This window comes from Belonocnema kinseyi, chromosome 6 (genome assembly GCF_010883055.1).
Source record: "Belonocnema kinseyi isolate 2016_QV_RU_SX_M_011 chromosome 6, B_treatae_v1, whole genome shotgun sequence".
Lineage (NCBI taxonomy): Eukaryota > Metazoa > Arthropoda > Insecta > Hymenoptera > Cynipidae > Belonocnema > Belonocnema kinseyi.
In genome coordinates this window covers 43,712,605-43,725,016 of record NC_046662.1, presented here as the reverse complement: position 1 = coordinate 43,725,016, position 12,412 = coordinate 43,712,605, and the positions used below count along the sequence as shown (strand labels likewise).

General features: G+C 26.0%; 1 protein-coding gene across 5 annotated transcripts in view; it reads right to left on the bottom strand.

Annotated features, from left to right (window-relative positions):
* Nucleotides 1–7,080: 7,080 nt before the first annotated feature.
* Nucleotides 7,081–12,412, bottom strand: part of LOC117175725 (PAN2-PAN3 deadenylation complex catalytic subunit PAN2) — a 145,912-nt gene continuing 140,580 nt past the window's right edge. For all 5 annotated transcript variants that reach the window (XM_033365506.1, XM_033365508.1, XM_033365509.1 and 2 more), the window contains exons 20-21: nucleotides 11,778–12,039; nucleotides 7,081–7,418 (exon numbers count right to left, since the gene is read on the bottom strand). In XM_033365506.1, the coding sequence (XP_033221397.1) occupies nucleotides 7,404–7,418; nucleotides 11,778–12,039 (277 nt within the window). In that variant the 3' untranslated portion in view covers nucleotides 7,081–7,403. The remainder of the gene's footprint in view (nucleotides 7,419–11,777; nucleotides 12,040–12,412) is intronic.

Below are 12,412 nucleotides of genomic sequence, written 5' to 3'. Positions count from 1 at the left end.
TCTGGATCAATCTGAAAAATCTCTATCCCACCCACACACTACTCCTTTCCCCTGCCGAGTGAGTCACGCCTACCCCGAAAGGGAAATGGCTTAATGGTGTAACTAAAGTTGAAGTTTATTTGATTATTATATTTAAAATCGCAACGATTTGGTTGCAAATTTTAAAAATTCCACTATTTAGTTTTAAAATAATTAATTTAATTAGCGATTCATCATTTTAGCTAAAACTTCATTTTTTATAGAACATTTAAATATTTTATTCAAAAATATATTCAAAAATTTATTTAAAAAAAATATTTGTTGGTTAAATTTTTTTTGCAACTAAAAATATATGACTTCCTTTTTTTTTGAAAAATTATCTTTTTTAGTTAAAAATTCATTCATTTTGTTTAAAGCTAAACTTTTATAGTTTAAAAATCAATTAATTTTGAAGAAAATTCATATTTTTGGGTAAAAAATTCGTTATTTTTCCATTAAAATTCAAGAATTTAATTGGATATTCCATGTTTTTTATAGAACTTTTTGTCTTGAAAATTAATCTATTTTATTGGGGATTTACCCATTTTGTGAAAAATTCCTTTTTTGAGTTAAGGATAATTTATTGTTTCAACTAAAATTGTAATTATTATTTTATTTTTGTTTCAAAATTCAACTTTTTGAATCGAAAACTCAACTATGAGGTACTTTTTGGTACAAAATTCTTTTTTTTTTGGTTCAAAATCATTTTTTCAATATGAAAATTTCTCTTTTTGGTTTGAAAATTTATCTGTTTTAGTTAAGAATTTGATTAGTTTGTTAACAATGCGTCATTTTTATTTGAATTAATTAATTTTTTATAGAAAATTATAATATTTTGTGGTAAAAATTCATTTTTTTGGACTTTCTTTGGGTAGAAAATAATTCTTCTTTGTTGAAAATTTAACTGTTTTGTTGAAAATTTGTTCTTTTTTGGTTCAAAATATTTCTTTTATTTAAAATGTAGCTTCTTTAGTTGAAACTTCATATATTTTGTTGAAAATTCAATTTATCGGTTGAAAATTAATTTCTATTTTTACATAAAGATTAAAATTTTCTAGTTCAACTTTTATTTACATTGTTTGAAACTCATCTTTTTTTTATTATAAAATTAATCTTTTTGGTAGAAAATTTTTTTTTCAATTATATTTTTTGGCGAAGATATAAACTTTTCGTGACATACTTTTCGTTGAAAATTAATTTTTTTTGTCAAAGATTGTTCTCTTTGGTCGAAAATTTAACTATTTTGTTAAAAATTGCTTTGTTTTTCACTTGAAGATTAATTGTTTTAACAGAAAATTTAAGTATTCCATTTTTGGTTTGAATTTATCTTTTTGAGCTGAAAAGTCAACTATTGGTAGAAAATTCATTTTTTTCTTGTTAAAAATTTGTCTTTTTTGGTAAAAAATGAATCTTTCAAATCTAATTTTTGTAAATAAATTTAAAAACCACAAAATTTTGACAACAACATTATTGAACTCCTTGTTTTTAGACCTAAAAGAAAGGAAAACGAGAAATTGATCGGAAAAGTGAGGGAATTTCGAAATCGGGATTTTGTAGCATTCCGGCTTAATTAAATAAATTAATTTAATTATTCGTTGATTATGCGAATTTTAAACGAAGAAGGTGCCCAGAAATAATATTTAAAAAACATTAATGATCTACTTAACTATTTATTGAAAAAAATCACAATGTGTAACGCGATAACATTAAAGAAAAAAATTTCTATAATCGACACCTTTTGTACTGCCGACCTTACAATTTGTATAATTCAGACGGAGGGAAAAATCGATTATGCACATTAATTAAAAAATGGAGACATTTTTTTGTGAACGCAAAAAAACCAATCTTTATCGATGTATTAAAAAATATGTAGGCTACACTTTTTTTTTTAGTCTTGTATCATTTGGTAGATTCGACACTCACAGTTTTGTCCATTTTTCATAAAATTCATATAAAAAATAATCTACAATCATCACCATATGGAAATATATAACTATTTAATCTAAGTTTCCGATACACTGTACAAAAAGTCGTTACAACTTGAATCTGAAAATGTTTCGTGTGCCAACGAATAAATTAAAAGCACTGATTTGCTCAATTAATTTAACAGAGTCGTAAAACAGAATGCAACGGAACAATATTAATATCAAATCGATTCAGCCATTATTTTTTGTTCCCAAAAAAAGCACTAGCCTTCAATTAAATATTATTTTAGCAGAGTGTTTTCTGTTCCACTGTATAAGCGTAAGAAAATTACGTTTTAAAAATTAAGTAACATTAAAAATAATAAGAGACGGTTAGGTACTAATTAGCAAAAGTGATGTTGATAAAAATCCAAGTCTGTGATAACGTTTTTGTAAATCATTCAGGGTGGCCGTTTATAATTATTTAATTATTATTTTGTTACATACATTGTTACTTGTAATTTTCAAAAAATAAATCAAAAAATGGTAAATTTTCAAAATTATATCATTTTAAACGATTCTAAGTTAGAAACATTAAAAATTGAACGATTACGAATTTTTTTCAAGACTGAAAATTTTTTAAATTAGAAGTTATATTATTTTAATTTTCGGTCCTATAACAATTTTTTTTATTATTCTGGAATATTCAAAATCTTAAAAAGCTTTAAAATTTGATTTCAAAAGCTTCAAAAATCAACATTTTGTTTCAAATCTGTTGGAATCTTTTCAAATTTAAATGATTATTTACATTTTTTTCAAATCTTATAAATATTTTTAACATAATTCTATTAAAATTAATTTTTCAAAATAAAAATAATTTTCAATTTTCCTAGGAATCTTCATCAATTTTTTTATAGAGTCGAAACTTTTTAAAATGCCTAAAAAGTTTCTAAATTCTGTGTTCGAAATTAATTTTTCAACACGAAAATTTTTTTAAATCTTCCCAGGAATCTTAAGAAAACAAAAGTTGCGAATCCATCAGAAGCTTCACAATTTGTTTTAAGAAGTTTTAAAAATCTACATTTTGCTTTACATTTTTTGGAACTTTTTCTAATTTTAAATTATTTTATATTTTTTTTTAAACTTATAAATATTGTTAATATGATTGAATTTTTCCTCAAATTTTATTTAGTTCTGTAAAATTGAAGAAAAATTATTTAAAAATTTAGCAGATTAATAAAAATCATTTTATCAAAATTTTGTTTTAAATTTGTAGCAATTTTTTCTAAACTTAAATGATTATTTACATTTTCCTCAAAGCTTATGAATATTTTTAACAGGATTTGAATTTTTTCTCAACTTTTTTTTAATGCTGCAATGTTAAAAAGATTTATTTTAAATGTTACAGATTCTTATTTGACAATTTATGATTTTTTTTTAACATTCTATTAAAATTAATTTTTCAAAATAAAAATAATTTTCAATTTTCCTAGGAATCTTCATCAATTTTTTATAGAGTCGAAACTTTTTAAAATGCCTAAAAAGCTTCTAAATTCTGTGTTCGAAATTAATTTTTCAACACGAAAATTTTTTTAAATCTTCCCAGGAATCATAAGAAATTTTTTCTATTATCTTGGAACCTTTCAAATGTTTATTTTTCCTAAAACTATTCTAACATCCTTTAAAATTAAGAAAATGGCTTTAAAAATTGGAAGATTCTTTTTTGACATTTTTTTAAATCAAATGAAATCTTGCCAAACATTCTCTTGAAATTAATTTTTCAAAATAAAAATTCATTTTTAACTTTCCTAAGATTATTAAAAAAAATTATTATCTTGGAAAATTTCAAAAGTTCCGAATTCATCAGAAGCTTTTTTTGAAACTTCTAAATTTTGTTAGTATCATTGAGGTTTCCTTCAAATCTTATTTAATTCTGTAAAATTTTTAAAAATTACTTTAAGATTTTGTAAATTAATACGAACATTTTTTTCTTTCAAAAGCTTCCAAAATGCTTGAAAAATTGGTCATTTTTTTGTTCCAAATGAATCTTTCGAAATAAAAAAATCAATAAAAATTTTCTCAGGAATCTTGGAAAATTTTTTATCATCTTTCAAAATCCTAAAAAACTTCCAATATTTTATTTTGAAATCTTAAAAAACCTACATTTCGTTTTGAATTTTTGGAAGTTTTATAAAGTTTAAATTAGTGTTCAATCTTTTCTAAACTTGTGAATATCTGGAATTATTTTTTAATTCATAATTATTCAATTGTTATTTATACATAAAAATTCAACAATTTCACTTATAAATTAAAAATGTTAGAACAGAAAAATTAAAATTGAAACGTTGTGAGTTTAAATTCAGTCAAATATTACTAAACATTAAAACAATTTTCTTTTTCTTAATTATAATTTTAGGAATTGAATAGGGTAAATTTTAGTATTTTAGACGGAAAGAATTAATTTTTAAATGTATAAGTTTTCAAAACTACATTTTAAAATTATTTAAATTTAAAATATATAGTTAGAAATGAAGAACAAAAATGGAAAATATTTCAAGTGAAAGATTTTTAAATTACAGATTATAAACTGAATTATTTTATAATTGAAAAAGTTAACATGTGAACTTAACATTAAAAAAAAATTTGAAATCGAACTAATTTTAAATTTTACTATACCGTGTAATGTGAAATTTGTTATATTTTAAGTGATTGACAATTTTTAACGTTAAATTCTGTACATTTGTTAATTTCACATAATTCAGAATTGTATTGTAAAATCAATTGTTATATAATTTTACAAAATTATTCATTAATTAATAATTTCATTTTATCAACTTAAAAATTTCCTTATCAAAACTTTAAATTTCAAATGCTCTAATTCTTTATTTAAGTTTTGAAAAAACCAAATTATAAAATTTTTCAGTTGAAAATGTCCGCTAAAAAATGAAGCACAAAAATAAATTTTTTTTAAGTAACAATTTTTCTTCGAAATTGGTCCAGCGGCCACCCTCCTTACTACAAAAACTGCCTAATACGTAATCATCCTTGTTTTTTACTCGAAAATATTATTCCGTGAAAAAAAAAATAAAAAATAATCTCAAGATACATTTAAAATCATTTTAAAAAAATAATGGCGTTAAAAATGTATACGTGTATGAAAGAAGGAAACTAAAATGTAATCTCCTTTTTTAAACATCATTGAGTTACTGTTTCTAGACTAGTAGGGTGTATATTTACATGTCCTATGATTCGTTGGCGAAAACGCCACTCTATTTCTCACTTAAGTTGCTCTGGACGCATTAAATTAAAAATAAATATGCAATTCGCTACCAGACAGCAATTCAAATGAAGTTGTTGTCACAAACGTGAATTATAAGTATGTACACAATGAATGACTGTAAAAAGTAACTTACACTATGTCTCCTTGCTCATAAATACAACAAGTTCACAATTATTTTCATACGATTCACAATTTTCCAATACTGATTTCAATTTTCACTCAGCTGCCTTTACAATCACTTTGAGTAATCCAGTGGGCAACAAAATTAAATATGTCCTACAAGCATTTTCAAATCATAAGACGTTGATTGTGCTGACATAGGACGTCCTAGGAACGCACCGTGCCTTTAAAGCGTCTTTAGGACATTTTTAAGCCATTAGACGTTAATTATGCTGACATAGGACGTCATAAGAACATCCTATGCCTTCAAGATGTCTCCAGCACATCAGAGGTTGATTGTGCTGACATAGGACGCCCTAGGAGCGCACCATGTCTCAAAGACGCCTTTAGGACATTTTTAAACCACAAGAAATTGATTGTGCTGATGTAGGACGTCATAGGAACGTCCCGAGAACGACATATGCCTTTAAAATGTCTTTAGGACATCAGACGTTGAGTGTGTTGACATAGGACGCCCTATGCATTTAAGGTTTTTACGACGTCCTTAGGACATTATATGCTGATTGTGCTGACATAGGACGTCCTAGAAACGCACCATGCCTTTAAGGCGCCTTTGGGACATTTTTAAGCCATTAGACGTTAATTGTGCCGACATAGGACGTCATAAGAACATCATATGGCTTTAAGATGTCTCCAGGACATCAGGCGTTAATTGTGCTGAAATAGGACGCCCTATGAATTTAAGGCCTTTAAGACGTCTTTAGGACATTAGAACTTGTTTGTACTGACATAGGACGTCCTAGGAGCGCACTATATCATTAAAACGTCTTTAGGACATTTTCAAGCCATAAGACATTGACTGTGCTGATGTAGAACTACATAGGAACGTCCCGAGAACGTCCTATGCATTTAAGATGTCTTTAGGACATCAGAGGTTGAGTGTGCTGACATAGGACGCCATATGCATTAAGGCCTTTAAGATGTCTTTAGGACACTATATGCTGATTGTGCTGACATAGGACGTCCTCGGAACGTACCATGTCTTCAAGGCGTCTTTAGGACATTTTTAAGCTAGCAGACATTGAATATGCTGATATAGGACGTCATAGGAATTTCCCGAGAACGTCCTATGCCTTTAAGACCATTTTAGAACATACGAAGTTGCTTGTGCTGATATAGGACGCACTATGCATTTCAAGGTCTTTAGGACATTAGATGTTGCTTGTGCTGACATAGGGCATCCTAGGAACGCACCATTCATTTAAGGTGTCTTTTAGGCAGTTTTTAGCCAGTAGACGTTAAGTGTGCTGGCGTAGGACGTCGTAGAAACGTACTGAAAACGTGCTATGCCTTTAAGACATCTTTAGGACATCATACGTCTATTGTGCTGGAATAGGACGTCCTAGGAACCCACCATACCTTTATGGCTTCTTTAGGAGATTTTGAAGCCATTTTACGTTAATTGTGCTGACATATGACGTCGTAGAAATGTCCAGAGAACGTCCTATGCCTTTAAGACACCTTAAGGACATTATAACTTGATTGTGCTGACATAGGACGTCCTAGGAACGACCCAAGAACATTCTTAGGATCTTAATAATTTTGTGCCCACTGGGAAGAGTCTCTTGCATAGTTAAATAAATTATTACGGACGATTACGCAATTGTGGAGTAAAAAAATTCAGAGAAAATGGTACTAGAAAAGGTCGACAGAATTACCCGTAAAGCCGCCTCGTGAGTTATCATTATTTACCATTAAAAAACACATTACCCATTTTTTATCCGAACTTATGCAGAGAAAATTATTTACGTATTTAACATTTACACAGCACACGATTCCTGAAAAAAGTCTGACAGAATCAGACACATCGGAAACTACAATCTACACTAAAACAATATTACAATGTCTGAAACTATCAGAATTTTCGTATCTTAGAATATGAATGGGACTTTGGCTCTAAATATAAAGCCGTATGAAACTTTTCAGATTTCATTTCCTTTCAACTTTTTTCTCACTCTCGAGCGTTCTCGACAATTGCTGAATTAATTTGAAAGACTTTCATTTTGTTGATTATTTGAACATCAGCTATCCGGAACCTGTAACAATCATATAAATTAGAAAATAATGAATTATATTAACATACTGTCAAGTTTAAATTCGATTTTTTTTAAATCAAGCCGAAGGGGGGATTCATTTGGCATTTGAAAATTTGTGTATCAGGTACACAAAATATTCTTTTTCTGAAATTTTTGCCGAGTACATTTTTTTCGTGAATTTGTTTAGGGGTCATCAAAAAATAACGCAGGACGATTTGGTTTTAGGGGAGGCTTGGCCAAATCTGCTTGTATCTTACTAATGAAGAAAGTAGCTCTCCTTTCAAAGTAGCAGTTGCAAATTTTCAACCAAAAAATATATCAACAAAAAACGTAAAAGATGATATTTTAATCGAAGAAATATTTTAATTAAATCAAAAAGACGAATTTTCAACTAAATACTTAAATTCCCAACAAAGATAATTATTTCAGTCGAACAAAAAAAAAAAAAAAAAAAAAAATTAATTAATTTTGAATCAACTTGTAAAATTTTCAAGATATAAAAACAATCCTTCCACAAAACAGTTGAATTTACAATTAAGCAATTTAATTTTCAACCAGAAAGATAATTTTCCAATCATGAAAAAAATTCGAGAATGAAAATATGATTTTTCAACAAAAAAATTCAATTTCAACCAAATAGTTTATTATTAAGTCTAAAAAATAAATTAATTTACCACCCCCCCCCCCCTCCGATAGAGATTTTTAACAGAAGATTTAAATTTTCAACCAAGAAGGCTTTTGCAGTCAATAAAAAAAAAACAAAATTGTGAAAAATATTGAATTTTCTGCAACAGAATTAAAATTTTAATCTAAAAATTTGAATTTTCAACCAAAAAGTGAATTTGCTACAGAATTTTTTCATTTTGAAGCCAAGAAAATTTAATATTTGATATTTTACAAGTAAATATTTAATTACAAATAAAAAAACCATTGGATTTAATTAACAAAAACAAATTTTCTACAAAATATTTGAATCATCAACTAAAATAGAGAAATTATCAACTTAATCTTTCAATTTTTTATTAAAATGTAAAATTTTCAGCCAAAAATAAGAATTTTTCTAAAAACAGTTGCGTTTTCAACAAATAAAAACATTTATTTTCTGAACAAAAAGACGAATTTTAAAATAAATGAACGCATTTTTAAAAAAAAGTTGTATTCTCAACTAAAAATATTAATTATCCACAAAAAAGAACGACAATTTTTTTTAGCCAAAAAGATAAATTTTTATTCTGAAAAACACGCCTTTTTAACTAAAAAGGTAACAGTTAAATTTTCAATGAAAACTAAAAAATTTTCTTTTTAGAAAAGCAAATTTTTTACAAAACAGTCGATTTTTAAACCAGAAAATATGAATTTTCAAAAAGAAATTAAATTTGCTATAAATTCCTAAATTTTCAGTTTAAAAAATTAATCTTTACTCCAGAAGAAGGAAGTTGTAACAGAAGATTTAAATTTTCAACCAAGAAGACTTGCAGTCAATAAAGAAAAAAATTTTCTGAAAAATATTGAAGTTTCAAGCCAAAAAGATTAATTTTCCGCAACAGAATTAAACTTTCAATCTAAAAATATAAAGTTTCACCCAAAAAGTGAATTTCAAACGGAATTTTTTCATTTTAAAGGCAAAAAAATTGAATATTTGATATTTTACAAGTAAATAAATTAATTAAAAATAAAAAACCATTGGATTTAATAAATAAAAACAAATTTTCTACAAAATACTTGAATCCTGAACTAAAACAGATTATTTTTCAACCCAAAATCATCATTAGTAACAACAGCAAAAAAAAACAATTTTCAACAAATAGAGAAATTTTCAACTAAATCTTTAAATTTTTTAATAAGATGTTCAATTTTCTAGCCAAAAATACGATTGTTCTAAAAATAGTTGCGTTTTTAACAACAAAAATTGATTTTCTGCTCAAAAAGATGAATTATAAAATAAATGAACGCATTTTTAAACAAATAGTTGTATTCTCAACTAAAAATATTAATTTTCCACAAAAAAGAAAGACAAGTCAAAAAAAGAGATAAATTTTTATTCTGAAAAAGATGACTTTTTAACTAAAAATGTAATAGTTAAATTTTCAATGAAAAATACTAATTTTAATTTTAGAAAAGCAACTTTTTTTACAAAGCATTCGAATTTTAAGCCCGGAAATATGAATTTTCAAAAAGAAATTAAATATTAATATTCAAATTATAAATATAAATATTTAAATATAAAATATATAAATATTTAAATTTTATGTTTAAAAAATAAATTTTTTACCACAAAAAAAGAAAGTTTTAACCAAAGATTTAAATTTGCAACCAAGAAGGCTTTTGCAGTCAATAAAGAAAAAAAACTTTAATACAAAATGTTGAATTTTCAAGCCATAAAGATGAATTATCTGCAACAGAATTGAGTTTTCAATCCATAAATATGAATTTTGAAACAAAAAAGTGCATTTCCAACAGAATTTTTGAATTTTAGATCCAAAAAATGTAAGAGTTAAGATTTTACAAGAAATTATTTTAATTAAAAATAAAAAACCGTTGGTTTTAACCAACAAAAACGAATTTTCTACAAAATACTTGAATCTTCAACTAAAACTGATTAAATTTATATAAAAAAATTTGATTTTTAACCAAAAATAAAACGAATTTTGAACCAAAAATGAAACGAATTTTTAACAAGTAGATGAATCATTAACTAAATAGTTAAATTTTCTAATTACTTCATTATTCTATTTTTAGTTGAAAATTTTTCTGTTCTAGATAAAAATTTATTTTGTACTTGAATATTCATGTGTTTGGTTAACATTTTTTTTCACTTGAAGATTTATCATTTTAGTAGAAAATTCACTTTAGCCATTCCATTTTTTTTGTGAAAAACTTACCTTTTATGATAGGAATGTACTCTTTTTAGTTGAAAAATGTTCTGTTTTGTAGAAAATGTAACCATTATATTTTTAGTTGAAAATTTATCTTTTTTAAATGAAAATTGAACTATTTGCTGAAAATCCGTCTTTTTGGTAGAGAGTACTCTCATTAGTTGAAACTTCATGTTTTTTGCTAAAAATTAATTTCTGTGGTTGAAAATTGAACTATTTTGTTGAACATCGTTTTCTTTTTGTTTTGCTTTTTTTGTTGAAAATTTATCTTACTAACTGAAAATTTCAGTATTTTATTTTTTGCAGAAAATTGATCTTTTAGTTGAAAATTCATGTACTTGGTTAAAAATTAAACTTTTTTTCAGTTCAAGATTGAAAATTTTAGTTAAAAATTCCATTTTTGTTGTTGTTGAAAATTTATCTTGTTTGATAGAAATTTAATGTTTTTCCTTCAAAAATGTTCGGTTTTGTATAAAATTGAACTGTTCTACTTTTTGTTAAGAATTTCTTTCTTTGGCTGAAAACAAATTTCGATTAAAATTAGTTTTTTTATAGAAAATTCAACTTTTGGGTTGGAAAATCTACTATTTGGTCAAACAGTCACCACTGTGATTAAAAATGAATTTCTTTGGTTGAAAATTCCTTTCTTTTTAGTTGAAAATTAATTAATTTTTTTTTAAACACATTGTTTTGTCTAAATGTACATTTCTAACTGCAAATTGAACTATTCTAGTTTTGGTTTGTAAATTTATCTTTTTTAGTTAAAAATTTATACATTTTATTGAAACTATATTTTATGATAGACGATCCATCTTTTGAGTTTAAAATTAAATTATTTTTTTGCGAATTAATTTTTGGGTTGTAATTTGATTGTTTTAACTTAAAATTAATTTCTTCTATTTTTGATTAAAAACCCATTTTTTTCTTGGTTAAACCTTTATTTTTATAACGTATTAAATATTATAATTTAGGTTGAAAACAATTTTTTTAGATGAAAATTTATGTAATTGTTGAAAATAAGTCTTTTTTGTAGAAATTTAATCTTTTGAGATGAAAATTCATATTTTTGGTTAAAGATTCATCACTTTATCTAAAAATTCATTACTTAGGTTCAAACTTTATTAATTTTATTATTATTTTATTTTATATTATAATTAATTTGAAGCCATACATTTTCCCGCGAAATTGAGATAGTGTAATTATTATTACTAAAGATAAAAAACAGGATTTTTTAAATCCTTTTTGAAAATGCTTAGAAATGTTCATTAAATTCTCAAAGTACTCAAATGCCCTGGAACTGCTGAGAAAAGTAGAAATCACTTTTCTAAATTGACAAAAATGATTAAAATAATGAAAACAGCAATTTTTCTACAAGCATAAGTAAATTCCCGGTTTTTTAATTTAAAAAATCCCGGTCATTTCCCGGTCAAGTCGGCAGCCTGATATGAAAAAAAAAGAGAGAGAGATGAAATATTGAACTGACCTTCCACGATAATCGTGTACCAATGCTGTAAAGTTCCTTGAGAGACTCGGCTAAAGTTCCTCGACTCTGCAGTTCTTTGTACTTGTGATAAAGTTCCAGGGCTGCGCGCGCATCTTCTACAGAGTCGTGTGTTTCCGACTGTATCTTTTTGCCCATAAAGTGCCAGGTTAAAAATCGAAGCGACACCATCCGATGATGCGGAAGATGAAACAGTTGTACTGTATCAATAATTTGCTCTGGTGGTACTACTAGATTAATCACCCTAGAAAGTATAAATTAAAAATATACTATATAATTTAACGTCTCTTAAAGACTTTCTTTTGAAACTTCTTTTTTCTGGGGTCAAAATTAATTTTTTAAATGGAGAATTTAAATATTTTACAGCAACACATGGGAAAGAAATCGGTTAAGATGGTTCGGACATGTTGAGAGAATGCCAAATGAACGACTAACGAAACAAGTGTATCAAGGTAAAGTAAATGGCTACGTGCCCAGAGGTAGACCGCGGAAAGAATGGTTTGAATGTGTGAATTAGACCCTAGTTAGAAGAGACATAAGAAGTCACAGAAACATGAGAGCCTGCATGAAAAAATGCATGGACATAAAAGAAGCTAGAGAAGTATGCCAGGACAGGA